Source organism: Thamnophis elegans, chromosome 2 (genome assembly GCF_009769535.1).
Source record: "Thamnophis elegans isolate rThaEle1 chromosome 2, rThaEle1.pri, whole genome shotgun sequence".
NCBI classification, from domain to species: Eukaryota; Metazoa; Chordata; class Lepidosauria; order Squamata; family Colubridae; genus Thamnophis; species Thamnophis elegans.
This window is the reverse complement of record NC_045542.1, coordinates 77031053-77056982: the sequence shown is the minus strand read 5'-3', so window position 1 is coordinate 77056982 and position 25930 is coordinate 77031053. Positions and strand designations below refer to the sequence as shown.

General features: G+C 41.0%; 1 protein-coding gene across 2 annotated transcripts in view; it reads right to left on the bottom strand.

Moving 5' to 3' along the window:
* Positions 1-10716: 10716 nt before the first annotated feature.
* SH3PXD2B (SH3 and PX domains 2B) overlaps positions 10717-25930 on the bottom strand; it is a 136411-nt gene continuing 121197 nt past the window's right edge. For both annotated transcript variants that reach the window (XM_032210310.1, XM_032210311.1), the window contains 5 exons: positions 21877-21991; positions 19192-19418; positions 16780-16829; positions 15375-15500; positions 10717-13215 (listed from right to left, as the gene is read on the bottom strand). In XM_032210310.1, the coding sequence (XP_032066201.1) occupies positions 11680-13215; positions 15375-15500; positions 16780-16829; positions 19192-19418; positions 21877-21991 (2054 nt within the window). In that variant the 3' untranslated portion in view covers positions 10717-11679. The remainder of the gene's footprint in view (positions 13216-15374; positions 15501-16779; positions 16830-19191; positions 19419-21876; positions 21992-25930) is intronic.

The window sequence follows — 25930 nt, the reverse complement described above, 5'->3', positions numbered from 1 at the left end:
GCTGCAGGCAGCCCTCCTAAGCTCTGTTTTTGTTGGCAGAGGCACCGCGGGCTGGTCCTTCACTGTTTCCAGGCTGCCCGGCGGGCCAGATCTAAGTACCCCATGCTAGATCCGGCTTGCAGGCCTGGAGTTTGACACCCCTGGTATAGTGGTTAAGGCTCCAGGCTACAAACAGGAAGGAAGCTGAGTTCTAGTCCCGCTTTCAAAATGAAAGCCAATTGGATGACTTTGGGCCAATCAGCCAATCACGCTCTCAGTGCACAATGTCAGGCTTGAGCATTAAGCTGGTTGGTCAATTCCTGTCACAACTAATGGATTAGCGCTCAGTTGGTTAGGAAAAGAAATAGACTTAACAGACAAATGCTAGAAAGAAACAACTTAAAAGCTGATATTTTGGGTTTGTTGTTGACACTGCTGTGTACCGTAACCTCCCTGAGACTGTTTGCCTGCCTCCTTATTTTGGGCAGCCTAGACCTGTGGTGGCGAACCAGGGCTGGGTTTCAACCGGTTCGCACCGGTCCCTGCGATCCGGTTGGTCGCCGAACCCGGAAGTAAGTAACTTCCGGGAACGGCGAAGCCCCCCCCCGCGCCCGCGCGCGCCCGCACACCCGCGCCCGCTCCTTACCCGTTTTTTTTGAATTTCGCGCTTTCCACGCATGCGCAGAACGCCTGCGCGATCCTCCAGGAGCAGCTGGAGCATCGCGCAGACGCTAATACGCATGCGCGCACCGCGTGCGTACACGCGCGCGCCGCATGCGTGCGCGAGGACGCCGCGTGCGTGCGTGAGGACGCCGCCGGCCTCGTTCCAACCGATCCGGTTGGAACGGGGCGAGAAACCCACCCCTGTGGCGAACCTATGGCACGGGTGGCACACGGAGCCATTTGTTAGGGCACCCGAGGCATGCGCACACTGGCCAGTTGACCGGCCTTCTTTTGAGGCTATTTTTCGCCCTCTGGAGGCTTTCTTGAAGAGTTGTTGCTCACTTTCAGTTTGTCCGTAGGGCCGATTGTTGACCTCTGGAGCCTTCAAGAGGCTTCCCTGAAGGCTCTGGAGAGTGAAAATCAGCCCTATGGACAAACCGGAAGTCACCATTCCCGAACTTCTGGGTTCCCCATAGGTCCATTTTTCGCCCTCCGGAGCATTCAGGGAAGCTCATGAGGCTTCTGGAGGGCATCTGAGGGGGGCAGGAATGCTGTTTTTGCCCTCCCCAGGCTCCTAGAAGGTCTCTGGAGCCTGGGAAGGGTGAAAAAAACATGAGAAAACCAAAGGGGGTATTGCTGGTTGCACGCACATGTGCACATGGTGTGTGTGTGTGTGTCGCACAAATAGCATTATAGGTATGGCACGCCTGCGCATGACCCCAATGTGCTCCCCGCTTTTGTCACGGGAGCCAAAAAAAGGTTCGCCATCACTGGCCTAGACAATTCCCAAGGCTCTTTTACTGAACTCATATTTGTTTCTGTACCAGGCAGAGTCTCTTGTGTCTGCATCTTGCCTTCTCATACCCTCACAGCCACCTACTGCGGTTTTTGAAGGCACAATACTCTGAACAATGTCTTTGTGACTAAGCTATTACAAATCAGAATAAATTACATGCCCCGGCATCATGTTTCATTTTTGCTTGGTTACGGCATAGAAGGATACTCGCAGCCCAAAAATAGGAACTGGAACCTGACACTCAGGCTTTTTAATAAATAAAAAAAGTTGGAAGCATCAGAAATGCAACTAGCATAGTTTCATCTGTGAAAATGAAAACCTGTGTTCATTACCCAACATCCATGTAGTAAGCACCCTTTACCAATGTCATGCTACTAATGCAATTCATCTACTTTTAGAAAGAGCTAAAAAAAAACTTTTAAAAATCATTCTGGGGAATATCTGCTTCAGCTAAAAGTCTGTAGAGATTCTCAATCATCCAGGTCATGGTTGTCCCAAAGGTGCTTTTTCCAGAAGCAACTCTTGTTTTGTTTTTCTTTTGAAGATGCTTCTCTCATCCAAGAAGCTTCTTCCCCATTATCCTGTCTGAGCTGAAAATGCTGCTTGGATGAGAAGCAAAACATCTACAAAAGAAAAAAAAACAAGAAAATCCAGTTGCCTTCGGAAAAAGCACCTTTGGGACACCTGCTTCAGCTCCCATTCTTAATTTCTCTGATCAAAAAGATTTCTCCTATTTATATCCATACCTGGGTACAAGCACACATTCAGATGACTCCAGTTCTAGTGTATCTTGAGGAGAAGCTAGTAAACAAAACTGTATAAAAGATCAACTGCACAGATTTAAATGATGTAATAGCTGTGCCATCATTAGAGTGATGGTAAATGGCAATAAAAGTAGGATCATGCATAGGCATTCATCAAGTAAAAGTCCCTGCTCAATGCTGGAATCTAAATTGAAGCATATTGTACCAGTTAGTGAATACATCACCTCTTTAGAGAATCAGCTCTACCATGAAAGTACTTTTACTGGTAACATTTTTCCTATCATTCAAACAGAACCCTGCTTTGCCCCCACCCCCATGAAATCTCAGTGCCCTTATCCTAAATTCCTGTACTCCTACTACTGTTTTTGCAGGAAGTCAGTAAAACAGCTGTTTCACTTAACTCGTGTCAAACTGGTGACAGGCATTTTGTGAACAGAGGGACCATCTATCATGATGCCATGATGCCACTGCTTTGGATTGAAAGACTGAAAAATAATGCAAATACAGCATTTGTCTGCTACTCTTTAAGGCAGCGACTACTTTTCCCAGGAAAAGAGAGGTCTAGAATTGCAGAGAAGTTATGCTTAGGTGCCTGCATACTCTAGGGACTCTATTCCTCTAAACCTGAATTGCTGCACATATATGGCATTCTGTGAAAGAGAGGAAATATTTCTCCAAACTTAAATAGAATTTTAATATGGAGCTTACAGCACTAAATAGTTACAGCACTGTACATTCCACTTCCAACTCATTAGACGAGTGCTGTGTCAAACACTGACACCAAAACAGAGATTATGATCTCTGACAGAATTAGGACAATTCTAGAGAATAGAAGAAACAAGAATGTTCAGATGGTCCTTGTTTAGCATGAAAAGTGCTAGTGATGAAAAGCTTTACAACCAATTCCTTAGATTTTTGACCTTTGCAAGTCTGTAGAACAAAGGAAAGCTGAAGTGAGATAATATAAGCACAGTTGCAGTTTCACTTAGCAACCACTTCCCTAAATGATGAAATTTCCAGTCCCAATTGTGGTCACTAAGTGAGGATTACCTGGAACAGTAATATATTTCATAACTTCTAAAGGAACTGCCACAATTTAGAGGTGATTTCAGATGGATAGCATCCTACTCTGCTATTCTGAAACAGAGGAAGTATTAGAATGTCAATATAATTATTTTGAGACTTCAAAGCTAGCATCCTTCAGCAGGCCAAGAAATGTGGGATGTAGTACAATTGTCTCTTGTGTGTCTTTCCAGGAAACCAAAGTTGAAAATTGACTTTTAGCAAATCTTCTGACTGGGGTGTTACAGTGGGGCAACTTATAGGACTTAACTGACATATTTAGTTCCTTGCCATAACCTTATTTCCATCCCATGCATTCTACCTAATTCATTATGATCTCAAAAAATATTGGGAAAGTGCTATGGTATAGTTCACAATAGTTTCTGAAAATTACTTATGTTCAAGGAGATGGAATTCACCCCCTACCAGTATCAACCTGGAAGGGCCAGGGGACCTTAAAAGCCTATTTACTATGTTGGGTTCTCGGTTTCTTCTTTAATTTTTATTTGATTTCATTGTACAATGAAAGAGAATTTTGGAGTAGAAAACTATTGTTATTGTCCTTGTCAAATTAGCAGATCACATTATCTTCCAATATAACTGAGAAAAGAAAAGGTAATATCATTTCAATCAAGTCTCCATAATTCACAGGAGGGGTTGGGAATCCCATAATGGTTAACTTCCTCTCTAGCTGTCTTGATACAATCAGTCGTTTCATGCCTTTGGCCACCTGAATGCAGAGACGCTTGGTTGTTGGAAGTCTTGATTTCTAGATATAGCCATTACAAGTAGCCACTCCCTCCTACTAATTGGCCAAGTGTTCCATGTCTCAGGCTGGGGGGGTCAAACAGTACGCCCCTCAGACAGGGTTCGCAACTTGGGAGTCCTCCTGGACCCACAGCTGACTTTTGAACACCACTTGTCGGCTGTGACCAAGGGGGCATTTGCCCAGGTTCGCCTGGTGCACCAGTTGCATCCCTACCTGAACCGGAAGGCCCTCACAACAGTCACTCGTTCCCTTGTGACCTCTAGACTGGACTACTGCAACGTGTTCTACATGGGGCAACCCTTGAAGAGCATTCGGAGACTTCAGCTTGTCCAGAATGCAGCCGCGCGAGCGATCGTGGGTGCACCTCGGTTCACCCACGTAACACATATCCTCCGCGAGCTGCACTGGCTGCCTATTGGTCTCCGGATACGCTTCAAGGCGCTAGTCATCACTTATAAAGCCCTTCATGGTATTGGACCTGGGTACTTGAGAGACCGCCTGCTGCCAATCACCTCCACTAGACCGATTAGTTCCCACAGATTAGGCCTCCGCCGAATTCCATCCGCCGGCCAGTGCCGACTGGTGACTACCCAGAGGAGAGCCTTCTCTGTGGCTGCTCTGACCCTCTGGAACGAACTCCCTGTGGAGATTCGAACCCTCACCACCCTCCAGGCCTTCCGCAAAGCCCTTAAAACCTGGCTGTTCCGACAGGCCTGGGGCTAAAGAGCTGTTGCCCCCGTCTCGAATGGTATGACTGTTGTGTGTTTTTAAATTATGTATTGTTATGTTTTGTTTTATTTTTTGTCTGTACCCCCTTCCCTGATTTGAATTGTGAGCCGCCCTGAGTCCCCTTCAGGGGAAAAGGGCAGCATGCAAATATAATCAATCAATCAATCAATCAATCACTCAGCTCCTAGCTAAGCAAAGTCTCTGCACTGTTTAGCTAGGATTTACTTGGAGATGGAAGATTTAGCACAAAAATTAGGGAGCGTACAACCTTGCAACAGCACCATATAGTGGTCAGTTGAAACAGGACTGCTTAAAGCAGATGCAGGTTGATAAAAAGAAATGGAAGGTCCTCTAATCTTTATTTCCCATGCATAATAGCCTCTCTTATTCTTTCACATTATTCTCCCGTAAACTAGTCCTAGACCAATAGCCAAATATGCTTAACAATCATTCTTTTGCTTTATCTCCAGGACAACTTCAAAATGGGAATGACAATGCAAGTACCATTCCTGCTAGAGCATTTCGTGGACTATTTCCTTTAAATGCTTTCCTGCAGCTGTCTTCCTGGCTGTGGGAGCATGTTTCCTGCTCGAAGTGGCTGATTTAGCTTGCTTGCTGTATTTACAGAAACACAAACTAGAATGCCAATAACACTGACCTGACTGATGTATTTATTCACACTCAGAGAGAAAAAGTTATTAAACTAAGAGAATTCATTTCTCTTCTGCGGCAAATAGCCACGCAGGGCAGCTTTAGATTTTCAACAAAGGGCCAGTCGCTGCCAGCCGTCTTTAAAATGCTCACAGACTGTGAAGCCCAGGGTGATTTTAAGAAAGAAATAATGGTTCTGAGAAACCCACAGCAGCATATTGGCATTCCTTCTGTACTTTTTTGCAATTCCTAAAGATACAAAATGGGGTTTGCAACAAAAATATAAAAACATTCCTGTCCCATTCCCCAGTCCATTAACCTTTTGCTTTCTTCCGTTAACAGGCAGTTATATTCAGGCTAACGAGTTTTTTTTCATAAAGATTTTTTTATCAGTGTTTGGGCTCTTCTCAAACCTGCTAATGGTGCCTTCTTCAGTGTCAGATCAATGCCATCTATAGTCTTTTTAAATGCTTATGTCTATGACTGTGAACTAAGTGGAATAGACCAGCATAGGGCAATCATTTTTCAGCCAAGGTTCCTCAAATGAACCAACTTACAGAATGCATCCAAAATCCAAAACCTACGACACCAGTGGGATTAAAATTTGATAAATTTGATAAATGACTTCAGGTGTGGTTCCAAAGAATATAGAACCAGAGGCCTGGAAGGGACCTGAGAGTTCTAGTTCAAGCCCCTGCTTAAGACAGGAAACCTTAGACCATCCCAATTCAAATGGTTGCCCAGTCTATTTTTGAAGATCTCCAGTGATAGAGCAGCCATAACTCTGAGAGGTAAACTGTGCCATAACTCTGGGATTGTTCTCACTGTCAGAAATGTTCTACTTATGTCTAGATTGGATCTTTCTTTAACAAGCTTCCATCCATTGCTGCTTCTCCTGCCCTCTGATGCCTTAAAAAACAAGTCAATACCCTCTTCTCAGCTCCTCCAGTACTGGAAGAGAGTTATCATATCCTTCCTAATCCTTCTTTTTGATGGGCTAGACATACCTACCTCAACTGTCCATCATATGATTTAGCCTTCAGACCCCTCATCTTTGTTGCTGTTCTCTGCACACTTCCTAGCGTCCCAGCATCTTCTTTGTATCATGGTGACCAGAATGCCAAGTCCAGCCTCATTAGCGCAGTATAAAGCAGCATTATCACTTCTTGTGATTGTTGATGTTAGCCCTCTGTTGATGCAGCCTAAGATTGTATTGACTTTTTTGAGGACAGGTATAGCACCACTGGCTCATACTTCAGTGGTGGTTTATTAGATTTGTCTCACAGTTACTACTGTTGAGCAAGGTACCACCTATTCTATACATTTTTTTTCTTTCTGCTCCAGTAGACAGGTCCTGTTCTAACCCTCCAGAGGTCCTGCAAGCCAGTTTCACTATTGGCTGCTAGAGGGCAATCAGTTCTGGTCAAAGTGGAAATCAGAACTCCCGCTGCTTTTTTTTTGCGTTTGGTCATTCTGTTTTTCTGTTAAGGAAATATCTTTGAAATGATGATCCAAGGGATCACAAGTTGCTTAGTTTTATTACATAATGGTTATACTCAGCAAGCTATAATCTGGGATTATGGAGATGAATGAAAACCCAGCCTCCTAGATCATATTTCGCTAATTCATATGGGCTAATTCTGCTGAGCACCATTTAAGCCAGCAGCAAACATCTGCTTAACCTGAACCCTGTATCTTAAGCAAGTCTTGTGTAAAAAAAAATGTATTTGGTTCTTTTGTATAAACAGATTTGAAATCTCCCTTTCCAGAAAAAATTCCTAGGTTTGTAGCAATAAATAGCAGTGTAAGCGCAATAAAAAAAATAAAATTAAAATAATTAAAGGTAATTATACAGGAAAATTAAAGACAAGCTATCCCTAGGCTGTTGAATAGAAAATTCTTCACCTTGGAAGAAGAAAAAAGTAAGCATCACCTGAGAACAAGTGGGATGTGTGCAAAACATTTAGGATCTCTTATCAGTACCACAACAGATCCTTATGCGGCACCACTATTTAATACTCCAGTGCACTTATTTTTTTGAAGGAGTAACCTTTCAGCCTCCTCTGGACTTCTTATACTTTAACCGATTCATAGTCTGTTAGATGACCGGTTCCTTGACCTATATGACTTATTAACATCTTTGCACTATTTAAAATGGATATTTTCAAGGAATTCTAGTGGATTAATGAGAAAGTATTAATCTCGGTATGAACAACATTCAATCTATACAATTCAGACTTTTATAATTTGTTATAATTTGTTTTATAATCAGACTTTCATTAATTTGTTCCAGGTAGAATGGTAGGGAAATAAACAATGGAATAGCAATACATACCTCTAGTTTTCCATTGTTGTCCCTGTGATTCACCTTCATGGGTTTAATGCTTGTGAGAACTCTGCTCAGAACTTTTTTAGTGCAGTATTTCTCAAACTCGGACATTTATGCTGCTTATGGAATTCTAGGAATTGAAGTCTACATAGTTTAAAGTTGCTGAAGTTGAGAAACCATGTCCTAGAGTTTAAAAGTTGTTTGGCAAGAGCCCGACTCTACCTTGCACCCCAAACAATAAGGCCTAGTTCCTGCCAAATCTTCCAATTTATTTTTGACTGCCACAGCCTTTGAACATGCACCCTAAAGCCTTTTGTCCATGTGCTTTATCAGAATTATCTTGTTCTTCTTTCTCATCTTTTCTCAACAACTCTTCAAAATTTAGGAGTTGTCACTAGAATTCTCTGGTGAAATGTAGGGAACGTGCCAGCATTATTCAATTTCAGGATAACTCTTAAGACTCTGTTTTGCCTTGTGAAATTAATTTTCCCCATCCATCCTTCCAGGGGCATAAACTGTACATGTTTGCATGTTTTACAATAGACAGTTGTGTTTTCGCTTGCAGTTCATTCTATAGTGGTAAACTCTTTAAAAAAAAACAGATGCCTCCTCTTTCTCCAAACCACCTACTATATCTTCAAAATTGTTTGTCAGCACTTCCTATTGAAAATTTAACCAAATTTTCGTGTAGAATCATTTGCAAATGCAAAAAAAACCCCATCTTTTCCATGCCACTTAATTTGAAGTATCCACACTGTTCTTTTAGTCAACACTGTTCTGTGATAATTTTAAGAAGGGCCCAACTACAATTTTCTTGATGGAGGCTCAAATGTTGTGGCTTCTTCACAGCAGCCATTTCATATTGTCTTTTTTTCTAAACAAACCATTTGAAGAGCATCACTTCATCCCTAAAAATGTAATCCTAGACCCTCTAGAATCTCTGCAAATCATGTTCATGACAAATAGCAACACGTCCCAACTATCTAATTATGTCTTGTTATTGCAACCAACACATAGATGCACATGCACGTACACATGGACACACACACCAAGAAATATACATGGAAGAATAATAAAAAAGGCATTGTATCAGTTCTGCTTGAAACCAGTCAAGCCTATTTTTTATTTTTTTATCTTAAAAAACACGCACACAAAACACAATCACCTAGCCTTTAATGCTGGAAGTATGCATGAATTTTACATAGGCTATGTCTACCATTGTCAAAAAATCCCCTCCCCATAAATCCCACCCAATTAACGTACAGATTGATACAGATTGATATATAACATTAAACATTAAAACAGATTTTTAAAGACATGGATGAGCCTAAGGCCATTGAAGAACATCCCAGTTAGAAGGCTAGGAAACTGGAATACAAGAACATCCTTTAGTCCAACAGCTATGTGGTCAGTGAACTTGGAAAGTAAACAGAGCAGGTTTCATGTTATGGCATCTGGTTATCCTTTTCAGAATGATATACCTTTTGGTATAAGGCAACAAAAGCATTGAGGCAAATATTAGCTCAACAACACTTCTCATATCCCAGCAAGTCAGGTCTTCATAATTGCTTCTATCCTATGTAATATACAAAATGAGGCACAGATGTGTAATGTAATGGCTTCCTTTCAATCAGAGTGCTTTATTAACCCAGATCATCCTGATCTTTCAGTCCGTTTTCTGATGAAGGTTTTCTCAAGAAAGAAATATGGAAGCAACAAGAAATACTAGAAACGTTTTTTAGTCTTTTCTACTCTAGGAATGTCTTCGTTTTTAGGAATAGGGCAAAGAAAAAGAGCTAGGATTAGAGATGGGTAAATAATACTGTACAAGAAACATGTATTTCAATACAAATTATTTAATTATACAGGCAAAGATTCTGAAATGAACATTGTAATGTCCCTAGACCACACATACTGAATAGTCCCAAGAAGGGAACTAAGGTATAGTTAGGTATTGAACAAAAGTTGCAGAATAGCAAATGGTTCAACCACTGCTTAACAGTAGTAAGAGACTGATGGTAAAATTAGAGCAAAGTCAATCAGGACAAACAAAAAGTAAGATTTCTACTTTTATGTAGCAGGATCTCTCTCAGAATGACTTCTCTTGATCTCATGTCTAATTAATGGACAGATGAATCATATTCCTATTATTAATATCCTGAATCTGTCTAAGTAATAGTCAGACTGACCTGTCTTTGAGAAAAATGCAGCCACTTAAACTCCAAGAACTGATTTTTACAGGCAAATTTTAGAGCTGGACTTAAGCTGATTTAATTTCAGGAAATTCGTGAGATTCGGCTCATGGGAGCTTACTACTGTTTTCCCGAAAATATGACAGGGTCTTATTTTCTTTTTACTTACAAAGTATGACCCTGGGCTTATTATAGGGGAGGGCTTATTGTTTTGGGGTTGCCGGGTGGCTGCTCCCTTGTGAACTGGCTCCCGAACAGCTGGGCACAGCCTCAGGGGCGAAGCAGCCATGAGGTGACCAAGCTCACGAGCAACCGCCCGGCAAACCCCCTCTCCAGCTGGGCAGAGCACCATTCACTGAACTAGGGGGTATCCCTAAGGCGCCAAGCCACATGGTGCTCAGCACGCTCCCCAGCTCCCGCGGCTTGGCACATTAGGGATTTATTTCTATGTATGAAATAAAAAAGAAAAAAGGCAAGCATATTTATTTTAATCATGCTTGTCCCTTTAAGTATACAGAAATGAGTAGGCCCCTGCTTATTTTAGTAGAACAAATTCCACACAGTTAATCTTCATATTTATCAATCTTCTGCCTCTTGGCTGTAGCTCCAAAATTGAAATACGTCTTATTTAAATGGTTCTTGACATCATGCATTTCTAGATCCAGTTCACGTCACTACAATTGCCATAATCTGTTACTAGTTGACCCAGGATTTAAACAGGACTTTGCCTAAGATAATTCAAACAATTCACATAGCTCTTAAGAGTGTGCCATTCTTTTAGCCTGGTTGCATGTTTCAAAAGACATTGCCAATTTAGTTCACATTCTGAAGAAACACAAAAGTAGGAAAACAAGCTTTCTGAAAAAGCTCTCACAGTAAAATATATGAGGAAGAGACCACAGGCTGAGGTAAATTCTTTGTAAATTTCCTTTAGTCCAACTTTAACGTTAAAGACTTTCTGAGAAAGGCTGAGTTTGAACCTGGAGGGTTCCCATTCTGTTATCTTCTAGATTTAGACAAAATGGGCCAAAATCTAGAAGGGTCAGAAGACTTATTTGCAGATGTAGATAAAAGTTTGGCAGAGCAAGTCTCAAAGATGCAGCACCAACCGTATGGACATGGATAACCTGTACGCCATGCCCTCGACATTTACTGAAACGAGATTAAGATACTGAGAAATCCAAGTGAGACAGAGATCTGCATTGCAGAGAGTACATTGAACTTCATTAGCAAATCTTCAAACATGGTGCTGACATAAAAACACTGGCTGTCATATAAAGGGGAGCTATGGCAGATGCATTGTTCATATCAGAGGGAAATACAGAGACAGAAGACTAAAATAATGAACAACAACAACTGGGACAGCTCTTTGCACCTAAGTACCTATTATGGAATCGTATTACTTATATATTCTCCTTGCCATGAAGCTTCTTAGACATTAAATGATGCTGAAAAAGTGGCTCTCTTTCTTCTCACTTTCCTTTTTTTCTGTGAAAATTGTTCAAGAAATGAATTACCTACAGAAGGAAGAGTAGCCTAGGTATGCTAGTACACAATAGCATGTTTCCTCTTGCAATTCATTTTGGAGACATACCCAAATTGGAATGTTTGGTATCCCAGATACTTTGCTTTTTGTTGTTTCTAATAGAGTTGGCCTTATGAAGAACTATAAATAAGCTTAATTAAATACTGCAGTACTAAAATGGGGCTGGTTGAGCTGCTGTAATGCAAAAGGAACAACAGGACTATGGCTTTTTTCGGAGATAATTGGAAGGAATCCAGCCTTCCCAACACGGCCCTGCTGTGAGGACTTTGCAAAACCACCAGCCACTGGTATTCTTCTCGCGGACTTCAAAAACAGTCCCTTCTTTAAAACTGCTAGTTTCTTCATCTCCTTCAAAATCTGCCACAGCCACGTAGAGGGCTTCTTTGGAGACATCCAGGCTGGTAATTGGAATGGATAATCTTTCCTTCTCCACAGGCTTGGGCAATGACTTTTGGCCTGAGCTGCTTTTTGTTTTGGTTTCCTCTTGGCCAGGACACGGCAGGAAGGCTTTGGCTTTTGGTGGAACCAATATTGGTCTACCAGACACTGGGATAGCTCGAACTTCAGGCACTTCCTTCTGTGGGACTTTATGTTCTGCAGGGGGAGCGAATGAAGCTGAGGGTGCTGGCACACTTGATTTCTTAGGAGGTGGAGGCCTTCTAGGAGGTACTACTGGACGTTGCGGGGGTTCCCTAGGTACTGGAAAGCTGCTCTTGGGTTCATTTTCACCTGGCTTTGATGAACCCACAGGAACTTTGGGGAAAGGAGCTTCCTTAAAGATTTGGCTGTCAGGTCTAGAGGGAGGCCTAATCTCCATGTTGGGCTTTTCCTGAGATTTGGCAGAAGATTCTACTGGAAGTCCACTGTTACTGAAGGCACTCTCATTAATCACAGGATCCTGCTCTGACAGCTTCTCTTGAGCCTTTGCAGGCTTGAGTTTGCTCCTCAGGTTGCAAAGGTCTAATTTGTTCTCTGACTGAGGAGGATCTGTCCTAGGAGCAGGTGCTGGCTTCGGTTTGATCTGAGGTTTTGATTTCAGAAAAAAGTTTGGGGTAGCTGCTTCAGGCTTATCCTCGGGGGGCTCCATCTTTGGTTTCATTGGCTTGACCGTGGGCCGGAGGTTAGGCTTCTTTATTTCTTTTGGAGAAATCTTATGTCCGCACTCAAGACCCATTTCATTTTTCAACTGGAACAATTTCCCCTTCTCTGTTTTGAGCTCTGGCTTCTTGTCCCTTGGAGGCACGATCTGTTTTGGGGGAACTACAGGTAAAATCATGCCAGGAGGTTTTGGAGGTGGCCGCTGCTCCAACCTTTGCCTTTCCATTAATTCTTCTTCTGATTTAATTATGGATTCCTTTCTTGGAGGGAGGCTTGGTTTCTCTTCCATATCCCGATCACCTATTTCTTCATATCCAACACACAAAGAAGCATCACTGTTCTCAGGCAAAGCATCTTGGGACATCTCCTTTCCTTTCCATTTGATTCCATATTCAATACCATTAGGTGGTGCTTCAGGCAGAGGTCGAGATGGCCCAGCAGGATCTCCATTAGAGCTGTTCTCTGCTGTGCTGTCACCAAGCCGTAGCTGTGCCATCTCATTTGGTAACGGGGCCAAGAAATTAGGTCTAGACGCATTGCTAGTTTTCTTGTATTTGTCAATGAAAGTAGCTGGTGCCCAGCCTTCCTTCTCCTCAATTTGAATATACCACCAACCACTTAGGTTCTTCTCAATTACCTGGAGAAGGAAATAAAGCCACAATTCTTTAGAACTTTATAACAACTGCATTGCCTAAAACTTTTGAGATTAGGTTTAGCATTAAGATTTTGACTGGTCTTTTTTTTTCACCCTCATATTTCACACAACAGACAAATAGCCATCTATTTTTAGCCTACAGATGCATCACCGAAAAACTACTATCAAGATAGTTTACAGTGATGAGTCTGTGGGCTGAAAATGAATATATAGTATGATCAGATCAGTAGATCCTAAAGGAAATCAACATTGACTGTCCTTTGGAAGGACAGATACTGAAGATGAAGCTTGAATACTTTGGCCATCAAACAAGAAGAGAGGACTCATTGGAAAAGACCCTGATGTTGGAAATATTGAAGGGAAAAGGAGAAAGGGATGGCAGAGGATGAGACGGTTATATGGTGTCATTGAAGCAGTGGGCAAGAGTTTGGGCTGGTGTACTATGGTCCATGCGATTGTGAAGAGTCTTAGCAACTTCGCAACTGAACAACAGCCAAAAATTCACATCATAAATAGATTGTTTTCTATTTAATTGATTCTAACTCTACAACACTGACCTAAGATAATAAAAGATTAGATTCTCAATTTGGTGCCATTTTGTTTTCTACAGCTTAAATAATATTTAACAAAGACATGATTGTTAGCATTTGTCATCTAAAATTATTACTAAGTAGCTGATAAAATTTGTTTCTTTCTTGTGTTCACTTTTTCAATGTTTTTTTTTAATTTTTAATTTAAAACAAATACAGCAGCCTTCTTTACATGCTATAGAAAGTGTATCAGTTGGTTACAAAAAGACTTGTGTTCACTTTTAAATTATGCTTGATAGAATGATTGCCACTGAATCCATCTGGGCATCTGAAGGTTCAGAGGAACATACTTAGCTTTTGTACAATATAGGGCATGACCAAAGTTTTTATGCAAGCCCAAGAAGAGAATCAAGCATTTTCAGATGATTCATGTTATTGATAATGAAATAAATGGTTTTCCGGAATGATTACCTATCTAAGCATGGGCAGAGCATCCAAACATGTAATCAATCCCAGATGACTTCTATAAATGGTACAAGAAACTCTGATATAACAAGAAAATAGTCACTAGATGTCAGTATTGAGCCATCTACAAATGTGCATAGCCTGGATACCAGAGAATAGGAAATACACTTCTGAATTTTAAAACCAGGAATATATTGATGGGAGGACATTGTCCTATAATTTAGTAGTGCACGGAGGGCAGATAAAGATAAGGTTTCCACTTCCTCAAGTTAAAAATACGTTTAATGGGAGCACAGAAAATTTGACTGTCTTGTAATGCGTCGTTCTCCAGAGCTACTGGTTGAAGTCAAGGAGGATAACCATCATTCTTGTATTTATGAAGTCCCATAAGGGCATGGATCTAAGTAGAATCTTAGTAGTATGCTCTGTTGGATCAAACTTTTCCAGTTTGATTTGTTCAAACATCTTCTATTCTTATCAAATTTAAGTGGAGAGAAGCAGCATCTTGATTCCTAGAATATATTTCTGACTCAAGTAGTTGAGATGGGAACAGTTGCAATGAAGAAAAACTTCTTTAGAAAACTATGATTAAAATCACAACACATAGCTTATTAGAACTGGGTTAGCTGACAATACTATACCATTATAAAAGGTACAGATCAATGTTGGTGAACCTTTGGACACCGAGTGCCAAAATGAGAGCACACACGGGTGGAGGAATATCGGAAACTGAAAGAGCAGCTCCCCAGTGTGCATGCGTGGGAACACTGGAAACCGGAAGAGCAGCTCCCTGGCGTGCAAGCATGGGAGTGCCAGAAACCGGAAGACCAATTCCCCGGCACATATGTCACCTGGTCTTCCAGTTTCTGGCATACATGCGCATGTGACCACCTGGCCAATGTGCATGAACACCAGGCAGCTGCTCTTCCAGTTTGGGGCACTCCTGCGGACCAGCTGGCCAGCACACATGTATGTGCCGGAACTCGGAAGAGCAATGGGTGATGGCTGGCGCACCCAGAGAGATGGCTCTGCGTGCCACTTTCAGCACAAATGCCGTAGGTTTGCCATCGTTAGAGCAAGTTTTAAAGAAAGCTCTGTGGAAGAAGCCAAGGATTATGGAGATGGCCTGACAAGACTTTGTCTCACCTCTACTTTCAGTCCTGCCTGGAAGCTGATCCCATCAGGGATGATGGTCTGGAAATCAGCAATGGTGTAATACTCTTCTTCCACCTGTGGGGGCACTGGAGGCTTTGGCAGATTGACACACCGTGGCTATTACAAGAATATTATAAATATGCATTAGTCATCTCCCATCCACAAAAAGCAATTCTTTACACATTAGGCATTCCAGCCTCTATCTGCAGGATCTGCAAGGTCACATAGCAAGCGAGCCCAAGGAGATGACAAACCCATAACATATTTTTCAGCAGAGCCTCTGCAGAACAAGAGATGAAATGTTCCTTCAGTCAATTCCTATGAAATCAAAGTTGTGTGTTTATAGAAAATCAGCTTTTTGGTACTGCTTAGAAGCAAATCTAAGTAGAAATAAAAGTGGGGTCTGGGGTATAAAGTTATTCAATGTTGGAAAAATCCCCACGCTATCCGTTTGATTGCAAGTACAAATTCCAGAAACAGACTTCTTGCTATGACAACTATCCAAGTCACACAAGTAAAAATAGTGATTGCATCCCACCCAATAAAATGCCTTGTGAACAAAGCTCATACCACATTGAACTTTATTTACTCCCCATATTTTTAAAGGGAAAAGTAAGTTAGACATGCCAATTTCCTCCTTCACTGACAATACTATAAAAATGCTTTGCACATGGGGATTTATGCAGACATAAAAGAGGCAGCAAGGCTTTTATCTTCCCAATGTCTTTCATTCCATGTGGTTAGTTGTTTTCAGACTACTTAAATGCATCGGGAACAGGGGTGGGTTCCTGCCAGTTCTAACCTCTTCTAAAGAAGAGGTTCCACAAATCTACAGTGCTGTTTAGAACCGTTTCCAGCTCCCTCCCCCCCCCGCCTGTCCGCACATCATCAAGATGAAGAGCAAGAGGAGGAATTCTGGAAGTTGAAGTCCACAAGTCTTAAAGCTGTCAAGTTTGAACACCCCTGGGTTTTTTTTCTAAAGGGTTAGGGGTGCAAGGGTCTTGTAACTTGAAAGCTTTAAGATTTGCGTGCTTAAATGCCAGAGTTCCTGAGCCAACATGACTGGAGGAGGAATTCTGGGAGTTGAAGTCCACAAGTCTTAAAGCTGTCAAATTTGAACACCCCTGGGGGGGGGGGGGTTTCTAAATGGTTAGGGATGCAAGGGTCTTTTAACTTGACAGCTTTAAGACTTGCGTGCTTCAAATGCCAGAGTTTCTGAGCCAAGATTTTGGTTGCTAAGCAAGAGTGTTGTTAAGTGAGTTTCACCACATTTTACAAATTGGCCACTCCCACGCGGTCACATGGCCGGCAAGACACTCCCACAAAGCAGGCCACACCTACAGAAGAGGTTCAAATTTTTTTTGAAACCCACCAATGATCGGGAAGCAACACTTACTATTGTGAGATCTCGACGAGGAGGGGGTCTTTGCCTCATCTTTGGTGACTCTGTCAAAAGAAGTAGTTAAATGGGCTTCAAAGTTATCAGCATGTGTTTCAGAAAACGCTTGGGAACATCATCCCATCGACGTAGGACCTCAACTGAGCCCAAAATTTCTGTTGCTAAGCAAGACATTTGTTAAGTGGGTTTTGCCACATTTTACGACCTTCCTTGCCACAGTTGCTAAGTAAATCACTGCAGTTATTAAGTTAGCATGATGGTTGTTAAGTGAATCTGGCTATATCCCATTGAACCTTGCTAATCAGGAGGCCACAGAAAGTATCCCATGACCCCAGGACACTGCACCACTTAACCACTGCAGTTGTTAAGTGAAATCTGGATTCCTCATTGACTTTGTTTGTCAGAAGTTTGTAAAAGGTGATCACATGATCCAGAAACACCGCAACCATCTTAAATATTAAATATGAATCTATTGCCAAGTGTCCGAATTTTGATCACGTGACAGTGGAGATGCTGCAACAACTGTCATAAGTGTGGAAAACATTCATGTCACTTTTATCGGTGCTATTGTAACTTTGAACAGTCACTAAATGAACTGTTGTAAGTTGAGGACTCTCTGTATTCTGGTCCGAGAAAGTACATCGTTTCTATTTGCTTTCCCCCATGAGCCGCACCCTGGCAGCCTTCTTGCTTCATTTCTATCTCAAGGATGACTCATCTAATCAAGGTTTTAGTAGATCTTGGCTCAGTTGCCCTGAGCACTCCATTGAGTTCCACAAAGGCAAGGTGGGAAAGGGGATAAGGAATGGAGAAAGAAAGCAGATGAGGTTTTCCTTCATAGACAACTTTGGAACAGTGAAATGCTTGTGTCCCTTGATGGGAACATGTCATATCCAGACATTCATTACAAATGTTTGAGGGAATGGTCTTGAAGGATGGGAGGAAGAGCTACTACCAAGGCAATGGTCAGATAAGCAGGGCTTGAGCCTCAACCAAGAAAAGAATGAGCCCCTCCCTTGTTCACATGAAAAGGGCAGGGGGCAGGGGGGAACAACACAGTTAGACTTGCAAGATATAGTTGCCATAAAAATAGTCCTAAGGTAAATGGCATTTGTTTCTTAGCCTGGTCTACCTCGTAGAGTTAACATTCAGCCATCCCGAATAAAGGACAGGTGCTGAGGTGGTGCAGTGGTTAGAGTGCTGTACTGCAGCCATGTCAGCTGACTGTTATCTGCAGTTCGACTGTTCAAATCTCACCGGCTCAGGGTTGACTCAGCCTTCCATCCTTCCGAGGTGGGTAAAATGAGGACCCAGACTGTGGGGGCGATATGCTGACTCTGTAAACCGCTTAGAGAGGGCTGAAAGCCCTAAGAAGCGGTATATAAGTCTAACTGCTATTGCTATTGCTATTAGTACCTATCTCCCAACCAATTCTCCAACAAAGGAACAAAAATTTGGGAAGGGTGAGGATTTAGCATTACAGAGACACAACTGGAGTCCAGAACCATAAAATACCTTCATCCTCTATAGGGAGAGGTGACAAGAAGTCAAAAGTCATGTTCACGTTAGGTCCTTGCTTAATGATCCGCGTGGTCCTAGTTTAACAATGGCAATCAGGACTGTTGAAATTGCCATTGGTAAATAATGCAGTCACATGACATTGCCTTCTATGACCCCATTATTTAACAAGGGAGTTCCCAGTTCAAATTGCTGTTGTAACCTGAGGGCTACCCATACAACAGGACTGCATGAAATTCAGAAAATAATCCCAAACGGTATCATTAAATGATTTTTTTTTTTACCTTAAGAGGATGGAAAATTCATTCATTTGTTTTAGTAATTTTTATTAAATATTTTTTTAGCAAAATAAAAGCTGTAAGGAAAAATAAAATAACAAAGAAGAACAGTAAATAGTAACTTTGGGCCATTCATTTTCTCTCAGCACAACCAATCTCACAGGATTATTGTTGTGGGAGAAAACAAGGAGGAGAAGGAAAGATTAGGTATGCTTGCAGCTTTGAATTATCAATAAAATACCTGTTCCATATACTCAATATGTCACTTCTACTATAAAGATTGTTAAAATGCTATACACTAATCTTAACTTTATCCTATCAAGAAAACCATGCGAGGAATGGGAAATTTATTGAATGCTTTGGATGTAATTAGATTAACTAGTCCAAGACCATTTAAATTGATGTAAATTTAGTTCAAATTTAGTATTTGTTCTGACTTAATTATCATTGGGCTGCAAGAACCCCTGCATGCCAGCCAAAAGCAAAATGTAATGCTTGGTTCAAAGAAAAATGGATAACCCAACTCTAGAACCGTGAAGATTTCTTGCTTTTACCTGACTGACCAATTTGCTTCAAAAAGCATTAAACACTTTCTTCATTGTTCCCAACTTACTTCGTTGGAGGTCCACATTGGGCAATGGGCGGCCATCATATCTTCCATCTCTTTGATTACTCAGTCCATCCTTGTCTCGACCTGGCGAGTTCTGCTGACGAGAAAGCCCATCCATATCTAAGGCGTGTGAATGGGCTGAAGCTGCAGATCCCAGTTTTGATGGAAGTAGGTCTCCGCTCCCTCTTTTCAGGTAAGATGCTGGGGCCCAGCCCTCCTGACCCTGATATCTAAAGAAATAGAAATCATCTGATCTCTTGTCTAATTAGGTCAGCTTTATTGATTAGCCTATAGGCCACATCAATGTACAAGGTTCAAACACATATTACCAATAAAATCCTATACAAACAATTTAAAATAAGAGTGGGATAAAATACAACCGTTATAGGATAAAAATCCATAATATAAAAAATAGAACAAAATGACATAAAATTCTATTTCAGTGTCACCCCTGCAATCTACCCCAATCAGGCCCACATATGCCAATCTGAATCGGACCATTTTAGTAAGAAACTGTTGTATTAAATGTTGTTTTCAAATTCTGACCACACATGAGTTATGTTGTTTTAATATGGGCCTCCCACTGGTCCATACGTTTAATGCATGGATCAAGGTACTTATCTCTCGCCCCTTATACAGACATTAATTGAATATTGTATGAGTTAGGTCTTCTATGTCTTCAGCTCTGCAAATACACGTACATTCATTATATGGGATAGAATGGAATCTCCCAAAGCTAACCATTCATCTTGTCTAATTGTTTTACTATGGTCATGTTGTGGCCCGGCAGGAGCCGTTGGAGCTGCCACCAGACTCCGACAGTGAGGGGCCCTATGAGTCGGCCCTGGAGGATGTGGAGGACCCTGGACAGGGTTCCGACTCCGAGCAGGGTGCAGAGAGACTGGTTGGCCACCAGGTGGCACTTGAGCCTTGGATCAGTGGAGAGGAGACAAGGGAGAGTGATCCGGAAGCCAGCAGTGAATTGTTCCGGGATGCACGCCGTTGAAGGGCTACTCGGCATCAAGAACAACTACGTAATTACAGGAGGTAATTACGCTCAGCTGATGGTCATTAAGCTCCTCTCCAGACTATAAATGAGACTGCTTGTGCCACGCCCTCCTTGCAGAAGTCAACACTTGAACTAAAGAGAAATGAACTTGGCAGGCTGGATTGCTGCCAGAGTTAGTCTGAATTGCTGCCAAGATGTCGGACTTGCTGCCAAGGTCCTTATCTGTTTGTTTATTTGGCTTTCAGCCACCAAGATTCTGGTCTTGTTATTAAAGGACATTCCATTTTATGCTTGTCTCGGCTTTCGTTACTGGACGAAGGAGGGGGTCAGAACAGGTCAACAAATTCCCAACACAGGCAATCCCATCCACAGCAATGCCCGAAAGCAAAACCAGAGTTCCAAATTCAGTTTTAAGATGATGATCTGAATCAGAATGTTAACCTTTTTTAAAATTATTATTTTGCTTGGAGATATCTGGCACGTGCTTTCCTAAAATGCTGGGTAACTTGCAAGTTCTTAACAATAGGTAAACATCTCTATTTGTAAGCCTGCTTAATTTTTACCAACTGCTTCACATAAAGGTGCCCAAGACTGTTGTGAAGACAAAAGCACAATTTTTTTTTGGTAATGTGCAATGTTGGGATAATCTTCGGAAGTGAACAGATGAGCATAGCAAAATTTCCCAGCACGTGGGAATCTCTTCTCTTTTGCATTCCTTTGCAAGATGGCCCAGCATAAAGCAGAGTAGCTAACATGATTAGAACAGATATCAAACTGATTAACTGGTGCTAATTATCAACAAATCACAAGGCTTTTATAATAACAAGACTTAGATCAGTGTTTCTCAACCTTGGCAACTTGAAGATGTCCGGACTTCAACTCCCAGAATTCCCCAACCAGCGAATGCTGGCTGGGGAATTCTGGGAGTTGAAGTCCGGACATCTTCAAGTTGCCAAGGTTGAAAAACATTGACTTAGATGAAGGTTTATCCAGTAACACATTCTGGAAGCCTATGTTGAAGATTCCCATCACAAATACTTTTTTTTTTGAGGGGGGGAGGATGTAAATACAACTTTAACATGTGTGAGAGGATCTGTCCTTGTGATTTTTCTTCTTATTTTTTAAAAAGCAAAATATAGTCTTTTTGAGTTCAGGGGATATGGATCTAGAATCTATACTAAGCTGAGCAGGATATAGATTGTATACCTATTACTTTTCTTCTAAAATCAGAATTGTTTTTTATTTTTCTGAAGCAGAATAAAGGTGATAGAATTCCTATCTCTATACAAGTAGTCCTCAACTTATGAACACAACTAAACCCAATATTTCTTTTGCTAAGTGAAACATTTTAAAGTGAATTTTGTCCCATTTTACGTTTTTTCTTGCCACAGGTAAGTGAACCACTGCAGTTATTAAGTGAAATCTGGATTCCTCATTTACTTTGCTTGTCAGAAGTTTGTAAAAGGTGAATCACATGATCCTGAAACACTGCAACCATCTTAAATATTAAATATGAATCTGTTGCCAAGTGTCCGAATTTTGATCACGTGACAGTGGGGAAAGTTATTCCCCTATCCTTTCATTGAAGTAAACTACAAAAACAATGGAATAATTTGGGTCTTGTGATCTAAAGTGTCTATTTCCTATTAATGCCTTTTGAATCAGGACTGGAAACATACCTGATTTTCCACCATCCCTCCAGATTCTTCTGGATCACCTCCACAGTAGCTCCTTTGTCCAGGTTTATTTCATCTTGATCCCGAGCAGCATATGGGTAGATCACCATATACTTCTCTATTCAAAGAGAAATATAGCAGTAAAAGAGAGAAAGAGAGAGACAGAAAAAAGGTAAATAATAATTTGGAAGACATCATTTAAAAAAAACAAAACAGAAATAAACTGAAAATCCATACATTTTAGATAATTTAGCATAGTAAACTGGCCCTTCCAATACAGTGGAATCAATTGATCATTGATATTCCACAATAGAGTCAAATCTACTGAATATGGTTGATTCTGTCCTTTGACCCAAAGATTGAAGGTTTATTGCATTTATATGCCGCCCTATTCCCTGAGGGACTCAGGGCGGCTAACAAACCCAAGGGGTGGGGGGGTAAAACAAGAAGGTAATACAACAAACGAAATACAAAGAGAATTTAAAAAGACAATCAACAGTCACACAGTTCGAGGGGGGGAAGGGAACTCGTCAACCCCAGACCTGCCGGCACAGCCAGGTTTTAAAGGCTTTACGGAAAGCCTGGAGGGAGGTGAGGGTACGAATCTCCGCGGGGAGTTCGTTCCAAAGGGCTGGAACAGCCACAGAGAAGGCCCTCCTCCGGGTAGTAGCCAGGTGACATTGGCCAGTAGATGGAATCCGGAGGAGGCCTAATCTGTGGGATCTAATGGGCCTTTGGGAGGTAATTGGCAGCAGGCAGTCTCTCAAGTACCCAGGTCCAATACCATGAAGGGCTCACCAAAGGCTCAAAATCACCTTTGAAATACAGATTTTCATAATTTATAATAAAAGTCTAATGCAGTCCCACAATGCCTCCTAAAGAACCTCTGCATTCTTTTTTCTAATTGAAGCAGGAAAACAAAAAATGGTTATTTATGGAAACTGGCTATCCAGAAAATAATGTGATGATAGGTTTTTTTTGTTTGACAGATGACCAAACCAGTTCTACATGATTTATTTTTTCATTTATTCCAAGTGTCAGCTGCAAACTACTAGTTGCTTCAATACAGATGTCATTTTAGCAATCTTATCAGAGCCAATGACAGTTCATTCAAATGAACTATTCATGTGAACAATGGAATAAGAGACATATCTCTTGTAGGCTGAAATGCTATGCAGTTGTGTCATCATTTTCCCTAAGGTATCATGGGAGTAGGTTTGTCATAGCTGCAGTAATTGCTGGCCCATGTTAAATTGCTTTCTCGGGAAATTATTTCTTCTTCCAAAGAACTCACAAATAAATCTTTCAAATAATGCAAAACCTTTCTTTATCTCCATCAACTATTAATGCCCAATTCTTAGGTTACTCTGTAGGAAGTGAATCTGTAAATGCCCTGTTATGCAAATACTAAGGATTGTTTTTAGAGAAGTTCAGATTCAGTTCAAAGATAGTTTACTGTAAAACTCTAAAAGGGAAAATGAAGGACCAGTTACGCTAAAGTACAAGAACATCACATCAATAGAGAAAGGCCACTTCTCCTTTACAAAGTGGAGGAAAGATGATCTCATAACAAACACCCATATATATAATATAAGTGTCAGCCTCTGCTTTGCTGCTGCTTCGGCTGCCATTGAAACGGGGAGGGGGGCATGGTATTTAGGAGGGGTTTACTAATTGTGCTGGAGAAAGATTCTGGAGTTCTGCTGCCTGTCGGACTGCGGATGCGGAGGAGGTTCCCGCCGAGGCCAACGGCACCGACATTCCATCTTGGTGATGCCTTTCGAAGTTATCTCACACCTGACACTTGGGAGAATTATGATTGGACTGCAACTGGGATGCCAAGGGGTGGGGAATGGGTTATTTTATATATCACTCGCTTTCGCGCCTAAATAATCAGTCTTCGCTTTGCTACGCTTCTGATCATTTATAATTAGTAAAAGTACACTTGATTTCTATCAATGGAGTCTTGTGGTTTTCTTTCCGAATTACTCAATGAAGGAGTGCTGACAATAAGCCTTACAAATGATGTCAGCTAACATCTCTAAAAGACCTTACTATCTGTGCTGAGTGCTTCTCAACATCTCACATTGCTTTCCCATTTCTACACGTGTCCAGCGTATAGTTTGGAATCAATTCAACAGAAATCATTTTAATACAGATAAGCCATTGGCAGCAGACTCTGACATTTCATCAAAACGTTTCTACTTGCGATGCTGTTAACAGATCAGGGTATTTTATGATAGAACTTCAACTGCTATTTTAGAGGTAAGCATTTTGGATTTGCAAGATTTACATGTTCAGCAGAAACAAATTGTTCCCACCCAGATGCATTGGCTTCACTTCCCATCAGCCAGAGTTAACATGGTTAATGCCAATAGATTGTGAAAGAGGTGATTTAAAATGTCAGGATGGCGTACAATTCCTTACTGAATACTGCATCACAGGAAGACTATTTAGGAAGAAAATGAAAAAGCATATATTGTTCTAATTGGGAAACAGTTCAGTCACTGTAATTTTTATAACCCTGCTCCTTTCTTTTCAATAAACCTTGATAAAGAAAATTTGAGAAGAAACATGCGTGCAATCTTTTTTTTTTTTAATTTTAAGCAATGGCCAAAGTGAGTGACAGGTAACTATGGGCAATTGTTTTAGTTGCAGGTCGAAAAGAATTTAGAAGCCCTTCAATAGAGTGTTAGCAAAAATGATCATTTGAGCACAAACAAATCTTACTACAGTGACAATTATTTGATGCTTTGAAGTGCCCCACATATAGAACTACTGCCACATCCAGTAGTTCTATATGGACCTTTTCCCCTTTCTAGATCTATTGTGAAATATTTTCAATGGTCTGTAAAAAAAAAAAGCCAATTTAAGGTCAAAATAAACATGACTTTAAATGCATCTTTACATTTAAAAAAACATTTCGAATTATAATAGCTTTGGGGGAATGGGATAGGGTGAGATAGAGTGGGGGAAATGATGCTGATAACTTTTAAGGCTGCAACAAGCATTGCAATATGTGAGAATTTGCCTTCTCTCATGGATCCTATGATGTCTGTTGCAGTCCCAGTAATTAAGTGGCTGATGGATTGGCCTTTAACATGCAAATTTTTTTTTTAAAAAAAAAGATAAAAATGCATTAAACTTTGGTTAGGATCAAATAAAATACAATATACCCAAGAGTAGAAATTGTCATAATCAGGGACTCAAATAGTTTCAAGGGAATGGAAAGGAAGATACACATAGACAAGTGTAAGCAGATTTAACAGTTACAATAAGCAATGTATTAAGGAAATAAGACACTCTGGATATCAATAAGAAACAAATTGCATGCAACAACAGGCCACAGTGGACAGCACATGCAAACATAGAGAAAGATAGTCCAAAGCACAGGAGAAAGCACAAAGACATCTCCACAACATCCACCTTGACCCCATCCACTGGTGTACAAGTCCCCAAGAGTCCGACGGCGACCCACATGTCTGGGAAGAGACCAGTATCTCCATGAGACTGAGATGAGCATGTTGGGGAAGCAGGAAAGGCACAAAACAGGATATAAGGAGGGGAAAGTTTACCTTTTTAAAAAGAAGATTGAATGCTATAATAAGGTTAACAATGGCATGATCCACATACCACACTAAGCAATGATTTAACTATGATTTACCTAATACATCTCAGTTAACATACAAGGTGGTTTAGAGTATATATATACTTCTTGTTTCCTCCCAGGTATATGGGAGAGACTTGAGCAATTTGATTTAAAAGGGTACACTAAAATGCATCTCAGGGTTTTTTTTTAATTTAAAACAATAATTAAAGTAAAACTTTAGTTTTACCCATCCTCAATGCAACTGATCTTGTAGTCAGCAAATCAAACTTCCACTGCAATTTCTAACATTTGCATCACTTTAATAAGTTCTGTTATTAGAACTTTACTCCCTTATTCCTTAATAGAATAAACTCTTATTCACTGCTGAATTTCCTCAACAAAAGATGCCCTCCTCCATATCAGTCCATTAAAAAAAGTTGTCACTCAATTCATAATTCACGTTCACAT